Source organism: Osmerus eperlanus, chromosome 4, assembly GCF_963692335.1.
Source record: "Osmerus eperlanus chromosome 4, fOsmEpe2.1, whole genome shotgun sequence".
Taxonomy (NCBI): domain Eukaryota; kingdom Metazoa; phylum Chordata; class Actinopteri; order Osmeriformes; family Osmeridae; genus Osmerus; species Osmerus eperlanus.
The window spans coordinates 20,063,799-20,086,760 of NC_085021.1; the positions used below are offsets into that span (position 1 = coordinate 20,063,799).

A 22,962-nucleotide genomic window follows, 5' to 3' on the forward strand; every position below is an offset into this window, starting at 1 on the left:
AGGGACCACACTGACTCTAATGACTTCTTGCTTAAAACACACTGCTTTTTGCACTGCATTACAAAATGGTATCTTGTACATTTGTATTTTTTGTAATATTTGTATTTTTATATTGTAATTTACGGCAACTTATATTTTATTTTATTGTATATTTAATTATATTCTAATCCCACTTAGTACTGCTAGTTTATGTACCCTTAGTATAGATAGTCCACATATTTAAATTTTAGGTATATGTTTATTGTATGCACCTTCCTGCCAAAGCAAATTCCTTGTCTGTGCAAACTTTCATGGCGAATAAATCCCATTCTGATTCTGATTCTAGGTAGCGCATCGACATATTACACATTTAGGAGATACACACACAACACATCTGGAAGCACTCATTTGAAACGCAAGTCTGTAGTATTTCCTAGACTGCAAAAGCCTCGCTCGCCTCGCTTGCTCCTCCACTGCCATTACATCTGTTAAATGTACTAGTGTCTGAAGGAAGCTCGGAGGCAGTTGGGGGGGTGGACAGCGGGTGACAGAGTTGATGAAGGAACTGAGACTCTATATGTCAGAATCACTCGATGACATGGAGCCAAGAGCCAGACGTGATAAGATGACACAGCAAGTGTTTTTTTTACCATTTAAATGGTGCAGCATATCAACCACACAAGTGTCCTGCATACAATATGAATCGAAAATGACCATGACACTCGGTCGACTTTGACTGTATGTAACCAGTCTTTAAAATAGTGGTACCGCAAGGGTCCTGTCATGAAGCATGTCTGTTTCTGTTAAGAGGATATTTTAGTAGTAACTATTTCTTCAAACTCATTTTGATAATCCAAATGTGAATTAGGCACACACTGCCTGACTGTGCCATACAATCAAACACTGACTGATGCTTTCGATCCTCAAAAGTAAAAAACATTATTTAAAAAAGTGTAAGGACCCTTCAACACTTGAGGGAAATCAAAATGGACAGAAAGAGAGACGTTGCATAACACTGGAGGTGAGCTCAATTCAATAAACGTGTGTTTGTCTCCGTGTGTGTGTCTGAGACTAACAGGAACGTGAGTACTGTATGTTCAGATAAGGTTTGATTTTAATGTGAAACATTTTCTGGCAGGAACACCATAAATGTTGAACATTTACTCACACCATCTTGGTTACGGCTTATGTTAAAACACAATCCCTTTCCTTGGGGCGTTTTGATTTTGATCCCGAAACTAAACCTGTTGAAAATAATCAGCGAGTATATAGAAGGACAACCTTCAACAATAAAGAAACACAAAACCCCCCAGCATCCAGACACCAGCAGACTCACACTAAAGCTACCCAGATGTGGCCGTCTGAGATGACGAATTGGAACAAGTAACAGTTTTCTCTCCCATGAACCCTGGGGACTTCACTGTCCCCCAGACTGCGCCACCTGGCTCCGAGTCCCAACACACAAACTCTAAACACATCCAGATGACGGGGGCTCACGTAACATGCGGCACACTGAGGTCTCCATCAACACACGGCCAGCCAGCAGCCACCTTTCAGGACCAGGGCCAGCCAACCTTTGTTCCCTGGCCCTTGTCCCCCACCCGTCACCGCCAGAGTCATGGCTGGTCTGACACCCACCGTTAGTCTGATCCCATGCAGAATGACCTCAGTCACAGGGAAGTTACTCCGGAAAATGCGAGCGCTAAAATTATATTACCTGTAAAATGGTAATGAATGACTGCATGTACCCCAATAAAGAATGGACAAAACAAGCTATTCTTGCTCCTCTATAAACCTTGATGGTTAAAAAAACTAAAAACTATTAACTAAATCTAGGTTGAGCTTTAGCATCCTTAGTCATTCATTTGTGTCATTTGAGTTTACTATGGTAACTTTAAACAACTTCAAGATATGTTACTAGGTAAGAGTTGTCTACAGTACAGATTGAGGAAATTTAACAATCGGGCCATGTCTGTGTATACACGGAAGAAATATGCTTTTTGTCCTTGTGGAACATTGCTGAAATCTTTTATTTTAGCTCATAAACCATCATGGGTACGACAATTCACATGTCACCTAAATATTTTTGTTCAGTGTACATTTGAGCCTTGTTTCAACAGGTTTGGTTTAAAGGTTTACAAGTGACCAGGGGCCTCAACTGAAATCTCCCAAAACAGTTGTTTTCTCTAAACCATCAGAGCCCTAATCTGAACACACATTTCAACAAGTCCCCTAAGAAGAGTAAATACCGTGAATATATTTTAGGGCTTTCATTCAGAGCTGACTGCCTGCTTACTTTGACAACCCTCTTCATTAGAAAAACAAGAGTTCTCCATGCTTTTGTCATTCATCATGTCAGATAGGTGGGGAGAAAGGTATTAACACAGGTCTTAAACTAAACCTAATCAAAAGCCTCCAGCAAGCTGGTGCTTCTGACAAAGGAGGTTCTTAATTTGTCAACTGTAATACTGTGCATACTATTAAAACAGGGCTGAATACTAATCAGGTCATTTTGCAGATCCAGTGTTGCTTTTTGGACCTTGCTCTGACAGGATAAGACTCACAAAACTCCTCTCTCACGCAATCACCCTGTCTCCACTATGCAGTTGAGTGGCTTGGCTTTCTGTTCAATGACACAGAATACGATCTTTCAGGAAAACCTAACTTCCCCCCACAGAGCGTAACATATGTGAAGGAGAGAGGGAAAATCGTGTCTCACTAGTGAACCTAATCTAATCTAATCAGTACAGTATCCTCTAGATCCTTGCAGATTTTTCGCCCTTTAGCCTGCCAAACGTTGACTCTGTTCCTCAACATTGAACAAAACTGTTTCACAAAGTGGTAGTTGAAGACTTTCACTGACAGACCACAATACTGTTATTTCTGGTATTGAAAAAAGTTATTTCGGAAAACGGCTTGAGGAAAGTATGAATCAAGACCCAACAATAAAAGGCATTTGCTTTAATTGAGGTTTGCCCACATGTAAGATGTGTATTTCCTCAGTATGACTTACATAATCTCAGTGGAAGCGGTTCAGACAGTGTAGATGTGTCAATTCATCACATAAACTGGGTTCACTGACAGATCTGTGCCCTCGACTTTCCCCTACTAAGTGTGAAGACTGAAACTCTGCCCAACCTGATGACATGACCCGCTAAAATGGACTTTTCCCCTTCACCAGTCCACCAGTTTCCCCAACAGTATCTGCTTTGCCTCATTCATTGTTGCAATTCCCATACAATGTAATTTCGATAATGACTGGCAGCAAAAAAAGGCAGAAAAGGAAAAGAGGGGGAGGAGGAGGGGGGGAAAGAAAAAGCAACTGGAAAATGCCAGAGGGCGATCAGCACCTCCTGCCAGTGTTCAGGGAGAAAAGAATCCCACGTGCAGGCCACACCTGACCCAAGAGGAGCTGCATGTGAGGGGAAAGTTATTGAGGTGGTCATTAAAAATAGACTTCAAGCACCAGCAGTGGCTCTCCCGGTGAGAAGAGAGGGGTGGTGCCCCGCCTGATCCATCTGCCAGGGAGACAAAACAAAAACAGCCACACACATGGCACCTTTCAAGAGTTTGCTGAAGGGAGTTGTGGTCCGCAGGGGTGATGCGATGCTGCAATGGCCTCTGTCTGACTCTTAAATTGCCATTTAATTGGTGTGCATGGGGGACTACTCAGGGAAACTAGGGGGAGGGGGGAGAGGTGGCAGGCTGGCCTTCGAGAGAAAGATCTCGGAATAAGCAAAGATTCAGTATCGCCCAACTTAACTAGACGCCAAATAGACACTGTGTATGTATTCACGAAAAAAACGTATTTGATTGGATTGTCTCTAAATGGTGGCGGGTAACCCTGAGCTCTCTGACAATGGAAGAAGAAGAGTAGAAAGAAAAGTGACAACGGGTGTTTGACGAAACTCTGGCTTTGATGCCAGACAAACTGTTATTTGTGAGGCGGCCAGATTGCAATCAATGATGGTTTAGAAGAGGGGCCAGAATGAGCTAAAGCATGTAGTACTGTAAGGGTATTTTCTTCCATTGCAGCACTTCTTTCCCAAGAAGACTACATAGGGGGAATGGGCAGAGCAAGCTGACAGCTCACACTTCAGCGCTTCCAAAAACCACTTGGTGTGACACAGTCATCGTCCCCCCCCCGTCCCCCCCCCCCAATTTGACAGTACAACACACAGAGAGGCCTTTGAATGAGTGAATCTCATTACGTTGCAAACATATTGCTCGATATTGAGTTAGACAGCCGGCAAACGCAGTACAGTGTGAACAAAACAGTGCAATGTTGTTCTAAAGTGGGAGTCAGGTGACTGAGCGGTTAGAGAATCAGGCTAGTAATCAGAAGGTCGCTGGTTCGATTCCCGGCCGTGTCAAATGACGTTGTGTCCTTGGGCAAGGCACTTCACCCTACTTGCCTCAGGGGGAATGTCCCTGTACTTACTGTAAGTCGCTCTGGATAAGAGCGTCTGCTAAATGACTAAATGTAAATGTAAAGTGAGGCAGCATTATGTACACTGACTGAGAGCATCTGGAGTGTCCTGACGGTCACTCAGAGGGTGACGGTACACGGACAGAGTTTCCATCGCTGTGAAACAGGACTGTCCGTGTACAGAGTATACACTTTCGGACAGTAGGACTTACAAATACAGTAAGTTGGATGCGTTTCCAAAAATACATCAATCCTTTGCCCTTTACTTTTCCCTCTTTCTAAACCCCAGAATTTGGAAGAAAACTGATTGGTATTGAGTTCTCCGCATTAGTAAGCTAAATGATAGTGAGCAATGCATGATGGTTAGCCAAGACCAGTTTTGTTTTCCTGTTCCATCCATAAAAATCTGCACCAACAGGCCCATTTCAGATTAAGGCTATTAGAAAATGACTGATATAATTCGACCCAGAACGTTCTTGTTTTTTCAGCTGGGTTTTCCACAGGACCATGGCTGAGCTTTGAACAAAGGATGGAAATTATATTTTTCCCTGGATTATGGAATGACACAGAGAGAGGGACGTAAGTTCGGAGTCAGGTGGCTGAGCAGTTAGAGAATCAGGCTAGTAATCAGAAGGTCGCTGGTTCAATTCCCGGCCGTGCCAAATGACGTTGTGTCCTTGGGCAAGGCACTTCACCCTACTTGCCTCGGGGGAATGTCCCTGTACTTACTGTAAGTCGCTCTGGATAAGAGCGTCTGCTAAATGACAAAATGTAAATGTCAGAATCAGAATCAGAATTCGGTTTATTCGCCATGTATGTTATACAAACACGGAATTTACTGTGGCAGGGAGGTGCAAAACACTAAACATATACAGATCTTAAATTAAGTAAAAGTACAAAAGTTTAACTATTTCTAAGAACTAAACAATCTAAGAATACAACAATTTAAATATAAAATAAAATATATATAAAAATAAGAATAGAATGAGCAGCGTGAATGGTCAACATAGTGCAACCGGATACTGAGATAAAGTGGCTTATGCATACTAAATTGCCATTAGATGGACTTATAATAGTTAAAAGTGAATGAATGTAACTCATTGATACCTCTTCACTTAGGATGTGCTAGTTATTTGTACCTGATCATTTGTAAATACTGACCTGCAAAGAAAATTAATAATTAATTTAATACAAGGTCAAGTATATAGTCAATAGCATCATGTATTGTAATCTTGAAGAAATCAATATCAACAGCCAGAGAATTTTCTGGTATTGCTGGTATTATAGCAACCTGTAGGACTTTGATGAGTGATGTAAACATCTCAGATTACTTTAAGCAAACGATGACATCACCAACCAGAAAAAGACCTACCTCACCTAAGCTGAAGGGCCTCATCCTGACGTAAGTGTGTGTATGTGTGTGTAAGTGTGTGTGTGTGTGTGTGAGTGTGTGTGTGCTGACAGCATAAATCCTGCGAACCTGACACGACCCTGTCCGTTATACAGGCGCATCTCAACATAGAACACACAGAGCGACCCCAAAATTCCAAACTGTCAAACGCAGACCTTGACCGCTAACTACTGAGGAGGCAGTGACACATCTTTCTGTATGCAAGGAGCCCAGGGCAAACGGGTCAGCCAAGTCATGTCCCTCTTCCGCCACAGATGTTGCTGTCATGTGGGTGGTTAACTACAATCAGTCAACCTTTACACAGTTTGACTAGACTAGACCATTGTTTCAGAGGATTCCCCCAACGAAACGATTCCCGAAAACCGTGTTTGTTTTGTTTTTATCACCTAGCAGATGCTCGTTTTCCAAAAGTGTGTGTGGGGGGAAAAATATACATACATTCGGTAACATATCATAAATGAATTAATCATTTTGTCACTACTTTTAACTAATGTTAGTTAGGGTCAAGGCATTAGATGGAGAAATCATTCCATCTTTGTTTATGCCATGCTGTTAACACATTGAGACACCGCCACAGAATGTGTCTCGCGAGTCCTTCACCTCGGGGTCAAAAGGTCTAGGGAAGAAAGGTGCCCCCTCTGCCTTTGGAGTCACTGAGAATGACCTCATCAGAATGTTGCTGTTGCTATGTGGACACAAACATGGGAACCATGGACTACTTGGTGAGAGACACTTTCCATCCATATTGAATGAATTTAACAGTAAAATTAGCAGTCCAACATTTTTTTTTTGAATAATTATACTTTTAAGTACCGGCACAGTCATTGAGTTTTTTTTCTCCATAACAGACGCATGTTTTTGAACTTTTTCTTTCCAAACAATGGAAAACGAGCAGCATGGAGGGTTGCCTCATTTCTACAACAAAAGGATTATATTTGATTAGATACGAAAATTGTCAAAGCAACAAATGCATTCCTTTGTGTATTTTCTAAGTTATTAGTTACATTTTGCCTTTGATATTAAATTATATAAACAATCCCATTCAGAAATTCCATCCTTAGGTCATTGAAAAGTACTAAATGGGTTGACTACAGACAGTTATAACGACAGATGCCAGGAAAAGCCAACCAAGCACAACCAGACGTTGAAAATTCACAACAAAAAGAGAATCCTTCAGTACCCACAGATATGAGCCCCGCTCACTGTCACGCACATGCTCTTTGAAGAAGTGCCACACAGTCACATAACATAGCAGACGGCTCAAAAAGGATAAGGAATAAGGATCTTTTGTCCCGGCTTCTGTTCTGCAGTGTCCACTGAGCCATAATCAACACCACCTGGTAGTCGTGGCAACCTAAGCCACCAGACCAGCCGGTGTACTGCAGGAGCCTGATGCCTTCCGCTCAGACAGGTGGCGGGTGCCCGGGCTAATACAAATTGTCTCATTACAGGCAAATATGGAATAGTTTGTTCAGACCTTAGGCATGACTGGCAATTACATATCTGGAATTGTAAACATCATGCCTGGGAAGCTTTGGTAGTTCACTAGATAAGTGTGCGTACCGTGTAAGCTGAGGCCTTAGCACAGCGGCCTGGGTTCAAATCTGGCCTTGTCCCTTTGCTGTCTTCTCCTCTCTCTCCCCCTGCCTTTCCTGTCACACGTCACAAACTGTCCAATGAAGCATAAAAAATGCCACAAAAATATTTACCTTCAAAAAACTATACCATACCACATTATTTGAAATGTAAATAGATTTAAATCTTTGACTTAGCGGCTAAAGACTTCTCATGAAGTTTAAAAATAAAATAAAAAATACTTGCCTACTGTATAACTTTTGTTGTTATAGCCCACACTGCACCAACGTAATTACACTATAAACATAATTAGGTTAGTCACTCAAAGTGTGGGCTGTAAAACATCCTGAAATGTGGTAGAAACTGGGTTAACCTCAGTGTATCAATATCTATCAACAATGAGGTTCTCTCTCTCTGTCTATGCTGCTCCCACTACCAACTCACAGGTAGGGAGATGGTGATCTCTAAGAAAATAATAAACAGAAACTCTATCTGCGATAGAGAATATTAAGAAAAGTAGAAAAAGAGCACCATGCAATAATGGCATCATATTTTCTATTCTAAGTTACAATAAATGGTTGAAAAAAAATGATGGCCTGCACTGAGGTATTGAATTCAGGTGCAACACGCTACGTTAATAAAGATGATATTGTTTTAGTTCTTGCGAGAGGCAGTTCTGGAATTCTCTGGCTTCCGTTCTGCCTCCTCCCTTCTCCTTAATTGAACCCATGAGTGCTCTGACAGACTGACAGGTTGGCCCCTCCGGTCACTGAACAGTCTGATTTCAAACTGTTTTACAAAGCTCCTTTTCAGAAAGGATGACTTGGCGTTGAGCAATTCCTGACAAGAAACACTTGCACAGTGAGCTCACTCTTAACAGAGATAAATGGGAACCAGGATCTGAGCAAGGGGCCAAGCTCTGAATATGTTTTATAGTACATGAAAATCAAAGCAAAAACGGAGCAAAACTAGTTTTCCACAGAGGCGTAAGGGGGGGTACACTTAAGGGTGTCTCTCGGTGTGTGTTAATTAGCTACAACACCTCCGAAGTCGAAGGGAGCTCAGCATTCTTCCCACGGAGCGGAATTCTTCCCATGTTGAGACGGAAAAGGATGTGTAGGGCAGGAACAGCGTGAAGCTGAAGGCATAAAGCAGCATCCAGCTGGACCTAACGGCACCGAATGACAGAGTCCAGATCTAGAGAGAAGCTGGGCCCTGGGGGCACATTGCTTGAGAGAGAAATGTGACTCCCAGAGTCTGAGCAATGAGAATATCCAGGAAAGCAAATTATCCGGAATTTTCCAAAAGAGACAGTCACTCGTGACGTAAAAAAAATGGTATAGTGACGAAGATGGATTTGATGTGGAAATAGACATGGTCATCCTTCAGTCACTTGAGGACTTTGAAAATGTCAGATGGTTATGAACTTTGGGTTCCTGTAAGTCTGTTTTTAGATTGTAAAAACACGTTTCTTTTGTTTGAGGTGAGGCACATGGATAATGTTTAGAGGCTTCTGGCATTCACATATTTTTTCTTTTCAGAAATGCAGAAGATATACTTGATTTGGAAATGTAAAATCATTGAGATCCATTTACGGTCAAAAATTCAAGAATCCATTTACGGTCAAATTTATGGTCAAAAAATAGAAGTCTATTACTATCCTCACAGAGGGCACAACTCAATCTCTACAAAATCTGGTTATTTTTCACAAATTCTTTACCAAATAAAATCCAGTTGTCCTTGTAATAGATTAGATAAAATTAATTTCATTTGTTATTTAAATCTGAGTGAAATCTTTCAGTGTCAAATCCTAACAAAATGTCATCTGAATTGACCCCAACCATAGACGCCATGATCCTACAAAAAAAAACTACGTGTGACCAGGGGAACTGCACAGCAGTGGCAAGTTCAAAGACCAAGAAGTGACATTCAGAGATCTCAATCCCAAACAGGAAACAGGCCCAGAGAGTATCCCAATACGCATCCTTCAGGAGAATGACACACTGAAGCAATTCCAGCGTGACCTTTTCACACTTGTATAATATTTACAGAATCGTTTAAGAAGAGATCATTCATTAGCGCAACCAGCCACATTTCCTGATGACTCAAAAAGTTGATGGTGACCAGACACCGATTGTTTCCTCATTGCTCGCCTCCCCAGGGCGAGGAGCGTTTTACAGAGGGATGCCTCCCCTGGAGGGAGTCAGGTGGCTGAGCGGTGAGGGAATCGGGCTAGTAATCCGAAGGTTGCCAGTTCGATTCCCGGCCGTGTCAAATGACGTTGTGTCCTTGGGCAAGGCACTTCACCCTACTTGCCTCAGGGGGAATGTCCCTGTACTTACTGTAAGTCGCTCTGGATAAGAGCGTCTGCTAAATGACTACATGTAAATGTAAATGCCTGCCAACCACCAGCGGGAGAGGCTTAATAAAGGGGCGGGGCTACTTGAAAAAAAAGACAGAGGTATGGATGGCAGGTTATGTAAGAAGGTGGCGAAGGAGGGTGAAGGTGTCGAGTTTAATTTGTTTTGAAGTGCTCTGAATTCCACTGCACAACCCCTAATACTTCTGAAAAGCCTTTATCAATAAAGACATATCTTAGCTTATGGGAAATGATTTCTCCTTATTAGTGGTTGAATAATTTGTGATACTTGGTTGCTTGCTCCCTTGTTCTGATTTCCTTTTAATGTCTTTACTTTCGGAGCCCCTGTAGTTTGAGCTGTAAAATTATCTAAAGAAAAATAACCATCAAACACGAGGAGAGTGTACTGGTTGCTTAGGCCTGTAATTACATTCAGGACCAGACATTCCCATGACAACGTTGTTTAGGAAAATTCAGAATGTTCTTACAATAGTAAATCTGAAGGGAAATATTAATTAGGTCTAAACTGGTGTGGGAGTGAGAAATCTCTTTACGGACACACAAAGTACGTGGCACGCATCCCTTTCAATAGACATGGAAGCCTTAACAATGTTTTCTGTCGCATGCTGGTTCACAGAGGGAAAAACAGTATAGTAGGTTCCTGTTTTAGCTGTGTTGATGTTAAGGTACTGGTCTTGGCAGGGCAGTGTCATACATAAGTGAAAGCTTTTTACATGTTGGATTGACTCCCAAGACTTAATCAGACTCCTCCTGGGCAAATTCTTTCCTCTTAATATCCTCCGTGCTATCAATGTACTCTGTGTGCACTGAACTTGAAATATTCACAAAGCCCCCTAGTCCTCTTCTAAATGATTTTTATACATTTCTTTGTTTTCAGGAAATGTTAAAGCTACTTTAGACTCCATGCCACAACAGGAGAAAAACGGTGGCATCAATAATACCCTAAACCCGCAATTAAAGAGTACTTAGCAACTAAAGCTATTCCTTTGAGATGTCAAGGGCAACGTTTATTGAAGAAACATCCCCTTAAAGGTGTCATGCAATCTATCATTACCTAAAACTGTTACCTTAATGTGTGAAATACACTGGGAGATAATTGTACCATTACACATTACTAACAGCTGCAAACACACAAAATGACTGGCAAGGTCTTTCTGTAGCTGACTCATTCCAAAACGGAAGGCAGTGGCGATCCAAATGAAAAGGTAGGGCGTAGCTCTACTAGTAATAACGTGGGGCTTAAGTGTGCTTCGGCGGGAGTGCAACCCTTGTTTTTGTTCCCTTGTTTGTCCACACAAAAATACAATCTGTCCTTTTGACAAACCCCTTGCAAAGTAAGTAGAGAACAAACAGGGGCAGACACAGCCAGTGAGCGAAAGTAAGAGGAGAGGTGAGGGGAGGGACGGAGGGAGGGAGGCAGGGGAAGGAGGGGTTGGGGTGGGGAAGGCCCTCCACCTCGAGTGTCTGAAGGGGGTCAGTGGTGACTGGTAAGCACTCCCAGAACAGGAGGAGGGGCCACCCGTAAAGATATTTAAGATGCAGAAGCACAGCAGTTCTTCACGGAGGAGACAGGAAAGGCACTGTGTGATCAGTTGTCCAAAAAACAGCTCCAGGTTCAACCAGTGAGGGCGTCTATTCTTAACTTCACCAAACCAAGCCTGTTCGTTCTCGTCAAGACCTCCATCAGAGCAGAGAGTCAGCTGTTCGCCAGGACAGCCGGTAAACAAGCCAGAGACAAAACCTAGACTTTCACTAAAGTTCGAGATCTCAATTCGCAATATTAAGATGTCAGTGAGGATAGCTGCTCTGAGCGTCACCTTGCTTCTCCTGCTGGTGGCAACATGCGCGCAGAGTCCCAGGAAGAGGCTGGTGCCCCCCAAGGTCCCCAAGGCTCAGTGCTGCGATGAGGTGCGCTCCCTCAAGGTGCAAGTGGCCAACCTGACCAGTTTGCTGGAGGAGATGAGCCGCAAGCAGGAGACAGACTTGATGAACGTGGTGAGGCAGATGTTGGAGCTGGATAAGCAGAATCGGCAGCAGGAAGCCCGCGTCACCGAAGCTGAGAGCAAGTACTCTGAGATCAACAACCGGGTGGAGATCATGCAGCTGCAGGCCGCCCAGTCAGTCACCCAGACCTCTTCAGGTAAGGATTGTGTGTGTTGGTATGTTTGAGGTTTATACTCAGAGGGAGAAGTACATTGTGTGTACCGTACTGCAATTTGGCAAAAAAGTTGACATAACGAGAAAGTTGAGCTATTTTTGACTTAGCAAAAAAGAAATATTTCGCTCTAAGGAAAATGCAAGAAATGTGGTCAGCTTCATATGATTGTCAGCCCTGCTTTGAACCACATGACCTCCCCCCTCTCTCTCATCTACGATTCTGCCTCCCTCTCGTGTCTGCACGCCAGCTGCCGTCAGACACTCACCCCAGGTGTGAAAACCATATCCATGACTGACATCACACACAGCCTTAAATATTAATTGCAGACACTCGTGTGAAAGACATAGGAAATGTGTTTGGACTTGAAAAGGCTTCCCCCTCCATCCCTTCCCATGATCACTACTTCTGTCAGTCTTACCGTCTGAAAACTATTGAACAAAACCTGTCTTTGTCAATCAATTGTTAGGCATCACCAGTAATCTGGAAGATGCCCTGAAGACTGTGGTACTTAAATAAAATGGTAAAAATGGTTCCACATTCTGTCTAGCTGTGGAATATAAATTAGTCTTCATTCCAAATACCCACTATACTCATGACATTCCTTTCATTTTACAGGATACTATTAATATATTTTAAGACGTAAAAAACTATAATCAACCACGCACGCTCTGAATCCACCAGACAGCTGCCATCAATCGATGATAATGGAGATTATAGTGGGCAAAACGTCTCGAGGTGTCCTGCAAAAGTCAGAACCTGTAATTCAGACACAGTGTCAGACTGTCACTAAAGAGCACTTCCATCACAGCTTAATTGCCTCCGTCAGTCATTTGAACTTCGGCAAACCATTAATCAGCATCGCCACCACAGAGTTTTAAACAGGCATCGCTCAGAGTATTATTATAATACCCAATTAGCTGTGCTACTTTTATGTCATTGGCAAGGGGAACACAGAGGGTCTTTATACAGTCTCTGAAAATTACAGAGAGACTTTGCAGACTCTGGGGAGGCAGAACAGGAAGAAAAGCACAGATTAAAGTGGAGGTTTCCACTTCATTCTCAGACAGCCATCGAAAAGAAAAAGAAAATCTAAGGACACTTTTTTTATATACACTGGATCGATTTCTCCCCAGTGATCCCTGAGAAATACTAATGGCATTGCCATGCCATGATGGGAACAATGGAGGGAACTATGCAAGACTCAGAACCATGCTGCGAATAATTTCCTTCTGTACGGAATTCTTGGTGAAAGACATTTTTTCAGATGCCAAGTCCACCCCCTCACCCCCCCGCCAGACATGTATCCCCAAGATACCGTTTACAGGCCATTAGCATTTTTCAAACCAACCCATAAAACAACATCTGTTTTTTCAATGACTGACGAGACCTTTTCTTTCACTAGATGCCATATACGACTGTGCGGCTCTGTACAGCAAGAACTACAAGATCTCTGGGGAGTACAAACTGCCTGCAGATGACTTCCTGGGAACTCCTGAGATAGATGTAAGTAACACGGTTAGAACTGTCAAAGGAAAAACTTAAAACTGACCCGACACTGAAACCCTGATCATGATCATAGTGGCCCAGCGGTGTAGTTCTTGCTACAGAACGATAACACCATGTGGCTAATGTGAAGATGTTGAATGTGTTTGGTTGGTTCTAGGTGTTCTGTGACATGGAGAGTCACGGCGGAGGCTGGACCCTCATCCAGAGGCGCAAGGTGGGCCTGACTTCCTTCAACCGCGACTGGAAGCAGTACAAGAATGGCTTTGGAACCATCCGAGGAGACTTCTGGCTGGGCAACGAGCACATCTTCCGTCTGACAAGGCAGCCCAGTGTTCTCAGGATAGAGATGGAGGTACGAGGGGAGAGGGGGTACGATGGAAGATTGGGTGTCTGTGTTTGATAACAAAAAAAAGCCTTCCAGGCAAGGCCCCGGCTACAGGGAGGACAATTTGATTTACTCTCTCTTGTTCTAGGCCTGACTGAAAGATAAAGTCCCAGACCAGTAAAAAAACTCAAAGTAGCTTAGTATATAAAATCCTCAATCTAAAGTGATGACAGATTTTTTCATCTCTGTAAATTTAGCAACCATAAATATTTCAGAAGGTTCTGTATTCTCAGTTGCATCATTTTCCATACAGTAAGTCGTTACGAAGAGCTGAATGTTGTGCTGTGTGTTCTTGCTGTGTTGTGAAGGACTGGGAAGGACAAACCCGCTATGCAGAGTACGGCTACTTCACTGTGAGTAATGAGCTGAACAGCTACAAGCTTTTCCTCGCCAACTACAGTGGAAATGCTGGAGACTCTCTGCGTTACCACAATAACACCAACTTCAGCACCAAGAACAAGGACAATGACAAGTGTGTCGACGACTGCGCTGAACTACGCAAAGGTACGAAAACAGCCTCAACTGCTAAGGGACTAAATCCCAATACTTAAGTGGCAAAGGTTAACGAAAACTGTTTGCTTAAAAAAAAGCAATAGTTCATAGAACACACTTAACTGAATAATTTGAACTTTTTTTTTTTTCCTTCAAACAGGGGGCTACTGGTATAACTGCTGTACTGACTCCAACCTGAATGGCGTGTTCTATCGCTATGGGGATCACACCAAGAGCACAGATGGGATCACTTGGTACGGGTGGCATGGGCCCAACTACTCCATGAAGAGAGTGGAGATGAAGATCCGGCCACAGAATTTTCATCCATGAAGGCTTTCCACTTCAAACTCTTAACTGAAACGCATGCTTGCTGAGAGATACATGAACCAAACAAAAATGTGACTCTTCTTTGATGAGGAGACACATAGGTGTGTTACTTCTGGATCATTTCTAAGGGTTGAATGTGTAATGATTTGATTGTAAATTGTAGTTAATTTCATATTTATCTTCGAAATATTTTTATTTTCTTAAAAGCTTTGACAGAAGCCTCTTTACCACCGTTCCATAAGGGTAACTGAATGTTGCTTCCCTCTATAATTTTGTCTCAAAAAATTAGGGTGTATTTATCACATCACAAGCTGTCTAGTAGACTGTGATAAGGGGTGAATGCGTGTTTGGAATTGGTATAACAATGCCAGGGGGGGGGGGGGGGGGGGAATCATGAAGATACATATATTGTGTTGCCATGGGAATGACCACTCGTGGTCCTTCCACCACAAATACCCAACAGATTTTATTGTGAGAAAATGTGTTGATTTTGTGGAATTGTCATTTGTAAAATGTGTACAGCTCTATATTGTGTGTTGTGTTGTGGGATAGAAAATAAACGTGTATTTTTTAAAGTAGTGGTGTTACCAAGTCAGATTACATAATGACCCCAAGCCATAACAAAGTGGAAAATTCCTAACAGGTCTGACACATATGCCTGTCCAACAAAGAGCATGCATTTTCCTTCAGCTACTGATCTTAACACTAAGGTCACATTCTGACATTCAGACTAGAGGTCAAAGTAACCTTGTTTTTAAAAATGAAGACCACACACATAAAATAAATCGCCCTAACCAAGGGCTAAACAGCAACTGCATTGCAATGTTTTTGTAAAGATTCAGGCAGTGTGAGAACAACCAAGCACTTCCCCCATCTCAGCTCCACTGACGTGAGGTCATGGAAGTCAGCACTCCCTAAATATCTTACTGCAACCTCCATTAAAGCTTCCTTTTCATTCTGGGAAAGAGTACAAAGTCATTCAATAGCAAGTCCTTGAGAACATTGGGGCAAGTCCTTCATGACCAGGCTATTCTATTATAAAGGAGCCTCTTGTGCCTTCAGTACGTTCCACTCAGCTTCCACCAGCCATGGAGTGGAGCTTGAGGTCCAGAGGGAAGCCGCTAGGTCGGTTCCCACTGGGGTCCCTAATTAATGAAGGGAGGAACCTTGTGGCCTGGCATAACCTTCTGGCTGCCTGTGTGGAACGCCCCAATCTGAACACACCAACAAGCTTCATTCCTCCATCCGCGCTGATTCAAGGTCTGCCGGGAAATTGTATCGTTCGATTTCAGACTAGCGTAAAATGATATATATATATATATATGATGCATATTTTACAAGGCTGCAGTACAGAAGCTGCATGAAAGCTGCATGAAAGAGTCAGGACGGCCAGTGTTGGATGAGTACCCGTCTGAGAGGATGGGGTTCTGCTTAAGAGGTTACAGACCCCTTTACATCTGAGCATACCAGACTTTATTTGAAATTCCATTTCCACGGTGCCCGGCAACCTTATGGCCATGTGTTTACTATAAACAGATGGGCTGGATGCAGTGACACTCTTTTCCAGTCACTGCGTTGGGAGATTGGGCTACCGGCCTCACATTTTAACTGTAAATAAAACAGGCATCTCTTAAAGAGGCCTTTATAGGGAGCTACCACACCAGGGATGACTAGGTCCAAGCTCTGATCATTAAATTCAATGGGAAAAGCTTTCAATCCAACAAGCAAAATTCATAATAAAAAAAGCTCAATAAAATCATCAGTGCTCAAATAAAAAAAATTTTTTTTTTTAAATTGGCATGGTAGGCAGATAACCACCTGACACTGAGAACATCATTGACTTCTGACATCGTCTGGATCTATGTGATCTGTGATACAAAACATTTAGCAACAATAACAAAAGCGTCCCATCTCCTTCTTCTACAGGTAAACTTGACCTGACCACCCTTTGATTTGGTAAAGAGTAGCTATATTGGGATATATAACCTATATATGGAGTATATTTCTCCAACCACCAAGTGCCTGACCTCAAGTTGGCCGTCAGTATCACAGGCACTTTTTCCCTCAGACTTTGCTTAGAGTACGGGTGGCCTGAGCACATAATAGGGCTCCTTATTCAATAAATCCCTAAATCCCTCATGTCTTATTCATACGGTGAACCCCCGCATCTGGACTGCTTGAGGAGAGATCTTGAAAGTCTACCTCACTTCCTATGTTGAGAGCGTGGATAATGCAAGAATGTGCATTTCCGCTTTACTGACGGTAAATGCCTTCACCAGACACAGAAATAACAAAATGCAAAAAAAAGAGGACCCATATGGTTTGAATTACAGTACAGTTTGAAAAGCTGACATATTTATCTATGAATGCAGCAATCAAGATTTCACAAAAAAATCTTTAAAATAAACTAATTAAAAAAAAGCTTTATCTTTTTCAGTTTTGAAAACTCAAGCCAAGCCATTTATCTTAATTCACTACTCTGCACTACAAATAAGTGATTCAAGCTAAGTAAAATGACAACAAGGCAAGGACAATTTATCAACAAAACAAATTCTATCCACGTCAAATTGGGATGATTAACTATCATGTAACCCCTGCACATCGCTAGTCGTTGTATAGGATAGAACAGGTCTATGCACAAAGAATTGAGACTTTTATGGGGAATCCTGCAAAGGTGAGAACCAGATGGAGTAACTAAAAACGCTGAAGAGCTGGCTCTTCATTTATCATCATCAAGGCCCAAATAAATTGAAAACAGGCCACCAAGATACACTATTCCAGACACTTTGCATGGAAGGAGGCAAACGTCCAATTAAATGGCTGGAAAACAGATTTCTTCTTACAATACTAACGTAAAAGCACAAATGGCAAGATGAATCTGGAAAAGTTGACATCATATGAAAATGCTACCTGATGGAAGATATGTGAACCATTATCTATTGTAATGAAATTGACTTTCATGAAGGAACAGGCCTGTTAAGAATTTGTTAATCACAAACATTTTCAACCAACTTCTAAATAATCCTGAATACTGGAACTAATGTTGGCAAAGAGGAATTTAAAGTCAAGGGTGAACAGCTGTTGAACAAAGTCTTTACGACCTTAAATGACCTAAACACCACTACTCTAGGCTAAACACTTGCAGAAAGGTTTGTAACATAACTAAACAACGTCTACAACGTATGAGATAATTTAAAACAATTAGCTGTTCCGTCTGCAATAAGCAAACATCTCACAGAAATGCGATAATTTGTTTTCCTTTTATCCAGAAATGATCCACTCCCTCAACATTCCCATAGCTAATGATTTCAATGCTCCAAGTCACAGGGGTGAAGAAAAAAAAAAAGAATATCATATTTTACGTCAATCAAAGGTATAGTTATTTCAGGATAATGCAATTAGGTAACATGCCCTCTCAAGTATTTGCACTTAGTCACCAAGGCAAGCGACAGCTGCTTTGAACTACTTAACGTCAGGCATTTCTCTTTCAACCCATATGCCACATTCCACAAAACTGACACCAGGAAGCCAAAGAAAATGGCCCCTGTCGTTAAGCTACTTTGTGGTTTCATCTCAGACAGTTTTTTGGGAGCCCAACACAAACTGGAATTAGATAACCTACAAGTAGACAATTATTTAATATTGCTAGTCACTTCGCTTTAGAAAAGCAAATTCTTGAATTTGCTACCAGTTTGATCTCGGATTAGAGCTCCTGATCGAATGTGAATCTCTGTGAATTGAAATTACTAAAATAATTTTTAGTAATTATTAGTAATTTTTAAATTATTTTAGAATAATTACTTATTCTAAAATCTGTTATAATTTGTACACTTTTTTGATACGTTTTTTTCACCTTTGAAAAAGTCAAACCTATCTTTTGTCTTTTTGTATTCATTATTTCACTGCTTTCCATCGCTTCGGTCTTTCCAAAATATTTTTCAAGAAAACAGCGAAAAACTTTTTTGGAGTTTTGTTTTGGGGGGGGAGGGGGGGATATGTTTTCAACCTTTCTAAAAAAAAAAAAGAAAGAAAAAAAGGGGTTCTTTCCACACACGATAAATATGTTTCCAAACTTATTTTAGATTTTGTTTTGAATGTTTTGAAACTTTTTTGTGCCTGTTCAGCCATATTACCGCTGTTGGAGAGCAGATGCGGCCTTCTTACCTGATAAGAGATTCCAAGATCTGAGGAGATGGGCCTTTCTGGAACTCCAGCTCTTTGTAGTGCAGGGCCTTGGCGTAAGCTCGGCATTTAGCAGCTCTCTCCCCCAGCAACACTATGCCGTTGTCGTCTCTCAGGGGTAGGGGCCCCTTAAAAGACAAGGACAATTCGTTAGAGGAATCCATCATCAGGTGAATTAACCGTTTGCGAAGGGATAGGTAACCCCTCATTTAAAACGCTTTTAATCGGAGACCCCTTTAATAACTGTGGGTGTTTTTTGTCGAATGGTCGAACGGACTCCGTGTGAGATTGAGTTATGAAGGGAACTTTCGTAACTCAAACATGTCACAGCCCTGAAGCTCACCTTGTCGCTGTGCTCCATGAACTCGGCGAGGTTGAGCAGGGTCTGGGTAACCTCGGCTATGTCCTGGGAGGTGAGGGCCAGCTCGATGCTGCGGATCAGCTCATCCTGCTGGTCCTCACTCAGCTCAGACCAACAGGACAGGAACGCCGCATTGAATAGGTCCCTGCAGTGAGGGGGGATTTCATTACTGGATCTTCTACATATTTCACTCTCTCTTTTCAATGGCTAGTGAAAGACTGTGTCCCCGGAGATGTTTCTCCATCGATACTCCTGCAGATCCCCACTAATTGATGTCGATTTATATTTCAGTTCAAAACTGATCAGAAAACTTTCAAGTCTCTTCAAATCTCAAACATGCTGTCCGATGCTACAGTCTGACAGAGGTCAAATCAGGTCTTTCACAGATCCGCAACTCGACCCAAACAGAGCTGCTTAGAATTGAGGAGTTGGTACGGTAGGATTGGGAGACAGACAAGTGTGCAGGAGAGGAGAAGGGTTACCGGGCCAGGGGGATGTAGGTCTGGGCCAGCGACCAGCAGGACCGCAGGGCAGGGGAGGAAGACTCCTTCAGCAACACCACGCTCAGGCGCCTCAGCCACTCCAGCCAGTCGTCCTTGGATACCTTCCTGGCTGCGCCCCATGCCTAGCGCCACCAGAGGAAAACACAAGGGCTGCTTTCTTTAGTGGGGTTTTGGGCTGTGGGAATCTCAATGAGCATACACATGTACCTTTGGCATTGGGTCTGGGGGAGTCTTGCACTGATTTGATGAGTAGGGCTAGTTAAAGTTCTAATCTTAGTTCTAATTCTAGGGTATATATGTCATGGTGTGTGATAGGGGAAATTGGTGGTTGTAATTCTTGTAAAAAGTAAGTGGAAACGTCCTCAATCCGTGATCGTTACATCTGTTTATAAAACACAAATAAATAAAGTGTCTTGTGGTGGAAAACATCCCTGACCTTCTGCAAAGCAGTGGTGCTGACGTGGAGCTTCTTCATGGGTCCCGCCTCCACCGGCCCGCTAACGAGCGTGTCGCCTTGGTTACCACGCAGGTGGCGATGCTGGAAGATCAGAGAGTCCTCTTCCTCTTCCGCAAGCGTGTACCCCTGAAGTAAACACAGTTCGACTGAGAAATACACAAACACACGCTAAACCGGCCCACACAACAAGTCCTACTAAGAAGGCCGGCTTCCAAACATGTGTTGTGTACAGCTACGTGTCCTGCTTGATGAGTTATTGTTGACAAACAATGCAATTTGTCTGTATTCTATAAACTCTGAGGTTGGCGCTGAAATTGTGGACAGTTGATGGCTTTTTATTATCTACAGACATGTGCTGGTACATGTGCTTACAACGTCAACATGTTAGGACTTTGAGTCTGTGAAGGAGAAATATAATAAACAGTAATATAAGTGGAATTCCAAATTTTGCAGACACCATCCGATTGTTCCAGTCTCTCAAGGCGAAGCCAAACATGAAAAGACCATTTCTGTAACATGCTTATCTCATGCCAAACATCTTGCATGGAGAAAAAGATAGAGAGAGAGATGTAAAGGAGAGAGATGGAGAGAGATGGAGAGAGATAGAGAGAGATAGGGAGAGAGAGAGAGAGAGAGAAAGAGAGAGAGAGAGAGGGTAGGGAGGCTGACCTTGACGATCCGACAGATGAGAACGTCATAGCGCTGGTGATTGATCCTGTGCTTTAACATGACTTTGTTCACCATGGGGATGAAGATCTGGTACTGGAGATGAGAAAAGAGAAGGGAGCCAGTAAAAGTGAGCTTGCGTCATGGTTTATGTGTTTAAGCTATTCACCTCGCCCCTTTGCCATAACCAAAATGACAGACCGGCATTACTTTGCATTTGACCCACATGGCCTTCTGTTAGACCTGTCTCTTTCAAGTCCAGCCAGACATGCCCACATGTGGTTTCTATGGTTTGGGGTGCAGCGGTAAGTGTGTGTGTGTCTATGTACACTTGTGTGTGTGTCTATGTACATGTGTGTGTGTGTGTATACTTGTGTATGTGTATGTGACTTAATCGCTATCCATAAACACCGCTCCTGCTGCCATTCGGTCAATGTGTGATGACATCATCGGCCTCACAGGAAGTAGTAAAAGCGTGCAGGCGGAGTCAGTCATTGTGGGAAACCACTCCTGTTCCACCAGAGGCAGGGTCTGGCAGCGTGCACATCAAAGCAGATCTAAGAGGGCCCTGAGGGGTACCCCCCCACCCCCCAAACCCCCCCGCCCTGCCAGATACCTTCTTGCCCAGCTGGAAAACTAGCGAGGACAGCGTGTCCATGGAGGTGATGCGCAGCTCCGGGGTGCTGTCCAGCGTGCGCACAATGGGGTGGATGATGCGCGAGGCGTAGTCCGTAAAGTCTAGGGACTCGGTCAGCCGGTCCAGCGTTTCCAAGGCAACCCTGGAGGGTAAGAGCAAAACACAGATAAACAACGCTATTTGAGTGCTACTAAAAGAGGCAGATGTCTTGTTCCTGAAGGTTTGGATGCATAAAAAAAAAAAATCACAGCGCATTAGAAGCTCTCAACCGTTAAGTATTTGTAGACTCGCTGAAGCCCTGAGGGTTAAATAAAATACAGTACGCATCTCTGGCAATTTATGCTGGAAACAGTAGGTCTCTTCAGTACTGGCATGAATGTATTACAGCACACCGATATAAAAACGTGAGTAGAAGGAAAATGTTGTTTTGAGAAGTTTCACTGACTTCCGAGCCTGCAGGGGCGCATCCGGGGCGTCGAACAGCTTGACGATGGGGGGCAGGAGCAGGTGGAGGTAATCATCCAGGTTGGCACCAAACAGCTGAATGGCATTGAGGAGCTAAGGAGAGAAGCAGGAAACACCGTTTATATACGATTTTACCAACACCGTAATGAGTGAAAGCGCTTATCTTAAGTATTTGTAATAGTCCTAAAGGGCCTTCATTGGTTGCCTGTGTTTTGTGATTTTGCTGAAAGGCACTATATCAGTATCATTTCAGATTTGATTGGAGCAAGACAAGAGACTTAATTGACAGAAGGCACGTTTTATACTGGTGTTACTGTTACCAGCTGAGATGAAACTTGCTTTTAGTACTTCAACTTCTTTTTTTTCTTTTTTTTGCCATTTTACTGTTTCAACACAGAGTAGGGAATTTCACACAATCTTTCAAAAGCGATTCTCTGTAACCATAGTTACAAAATGAGCTTTTTTCATACACGTATTCCTCCTACATGCAAGCTGGTTCCATCACATGTCTGAATCAAAAGATATCAGTACATTTGGTCAAGTGGGTGGTTGTTCCGTGTGGACTTAACACCCAGTAAAGTCCTCAATGAGAATGGTGGTGTGAGTGTGTGTGTGGGCGGTTGGCTGGTGTTTGGGTGCCAGGCTGAGCTGTGGGATGACGTACCGTACACAGACCGAAGACCCCCAACCTCTAAATTGCACTCGGCGAGACTACAGGAAGTTGGGGCCTCGACAGAACAGCTCCCGGAATGATGGAGCTCTGTTTTCTTTTCTTTTACTTGGGCTGGAAGGTAACCCTACTCCCTCTCCCTCTCCCCCGTCCGTGACCTCTAGTATGATACGTGTACAGATTACCCAAGGCCTCTGTTATTGACTAACCAGACGTGGAACGGTGGAAGCTCAACATCTCTCTGTCTAAAAGGACACATAACATGTGCTATGCCAGGGGAGAGGCTGTATAACTGTGGTTGGTTTGGAGTGCGGTGGTACCCTTGTAGATTTTATTAAGCTGATTGGTGATTTACTGTTGAGGGGAAACCTGGATCCGT

The 22,962-nt window shown here is 42.9% G+C and overlaps 2 protein-coding genes across 2 annotated transcripts in view; one reads left to right on the top strand and one right to left on the bottom strand.

The window, feature by feature from the left end:
• mtor (mechanistic target of rapamycin kinase) overlaps positions 1 to 22,962 on the bottom strand; it is a 75,089-nt gene that overhangs the window by 37,813 nt on the left and 14,314 nt on the right. The window contains exons 22-28 of the mRNA XM_062460131.1: positions 21,894 to 22,006; positions 21,428 to 21,590; positions 20,815 to 20,907; positions 20,125 to 20,271; positions 19,668 to 19,810; positions 19,168 to 19,330; positions 18,807 to 18,952 (exon numbers count right to left, since the gene is read on the bottom strand). Of these exons, the coding sequence (XP_062316115.1) occupies positions 18,807 to 18,952; positions 19,168 to 19,330; positions 19,668 to 19,810; positions 20,125 to 20,271; positions 20,815 to 20,907; positions 21,428 to 21,590; positions 21,894 to 22,006 (968 nt within the window). The remainder of the gene's footprint in view (positions 1 to 18,806; positions 18,953 to 19,167; positions 19,331 to 19,667; positions 19,811 to 20,124; positions 20,272 to 20,814; positions 20,908 to 21,427; positions 21,591 to 21,893; positions 22,007 to 22,962) is intronic.
• Positions 11,317 to 15,220, top strand: angptl7 (angiopoietin-like 7). Its single transcript, XM_062460130.1, has 5 exons — positions 11,317 to 11,914; positions 13,335 to 13,435; positions 13,596 to 13,790; positions 14,132 to 14,327; positions 14,476 to 15,220. The coding sequence occupies exons 1-5, from the start codon at positions 11,560 to 11,562 to the stop codon at positions 14,643 to 14,645; spliced, it is 1,017 nt and encodes a 338-aa protein (XP_062316114.1). The 5' UTR covers positions 11,317 to 11,559; the 3' UTR covers positions 14,646 to 15,220.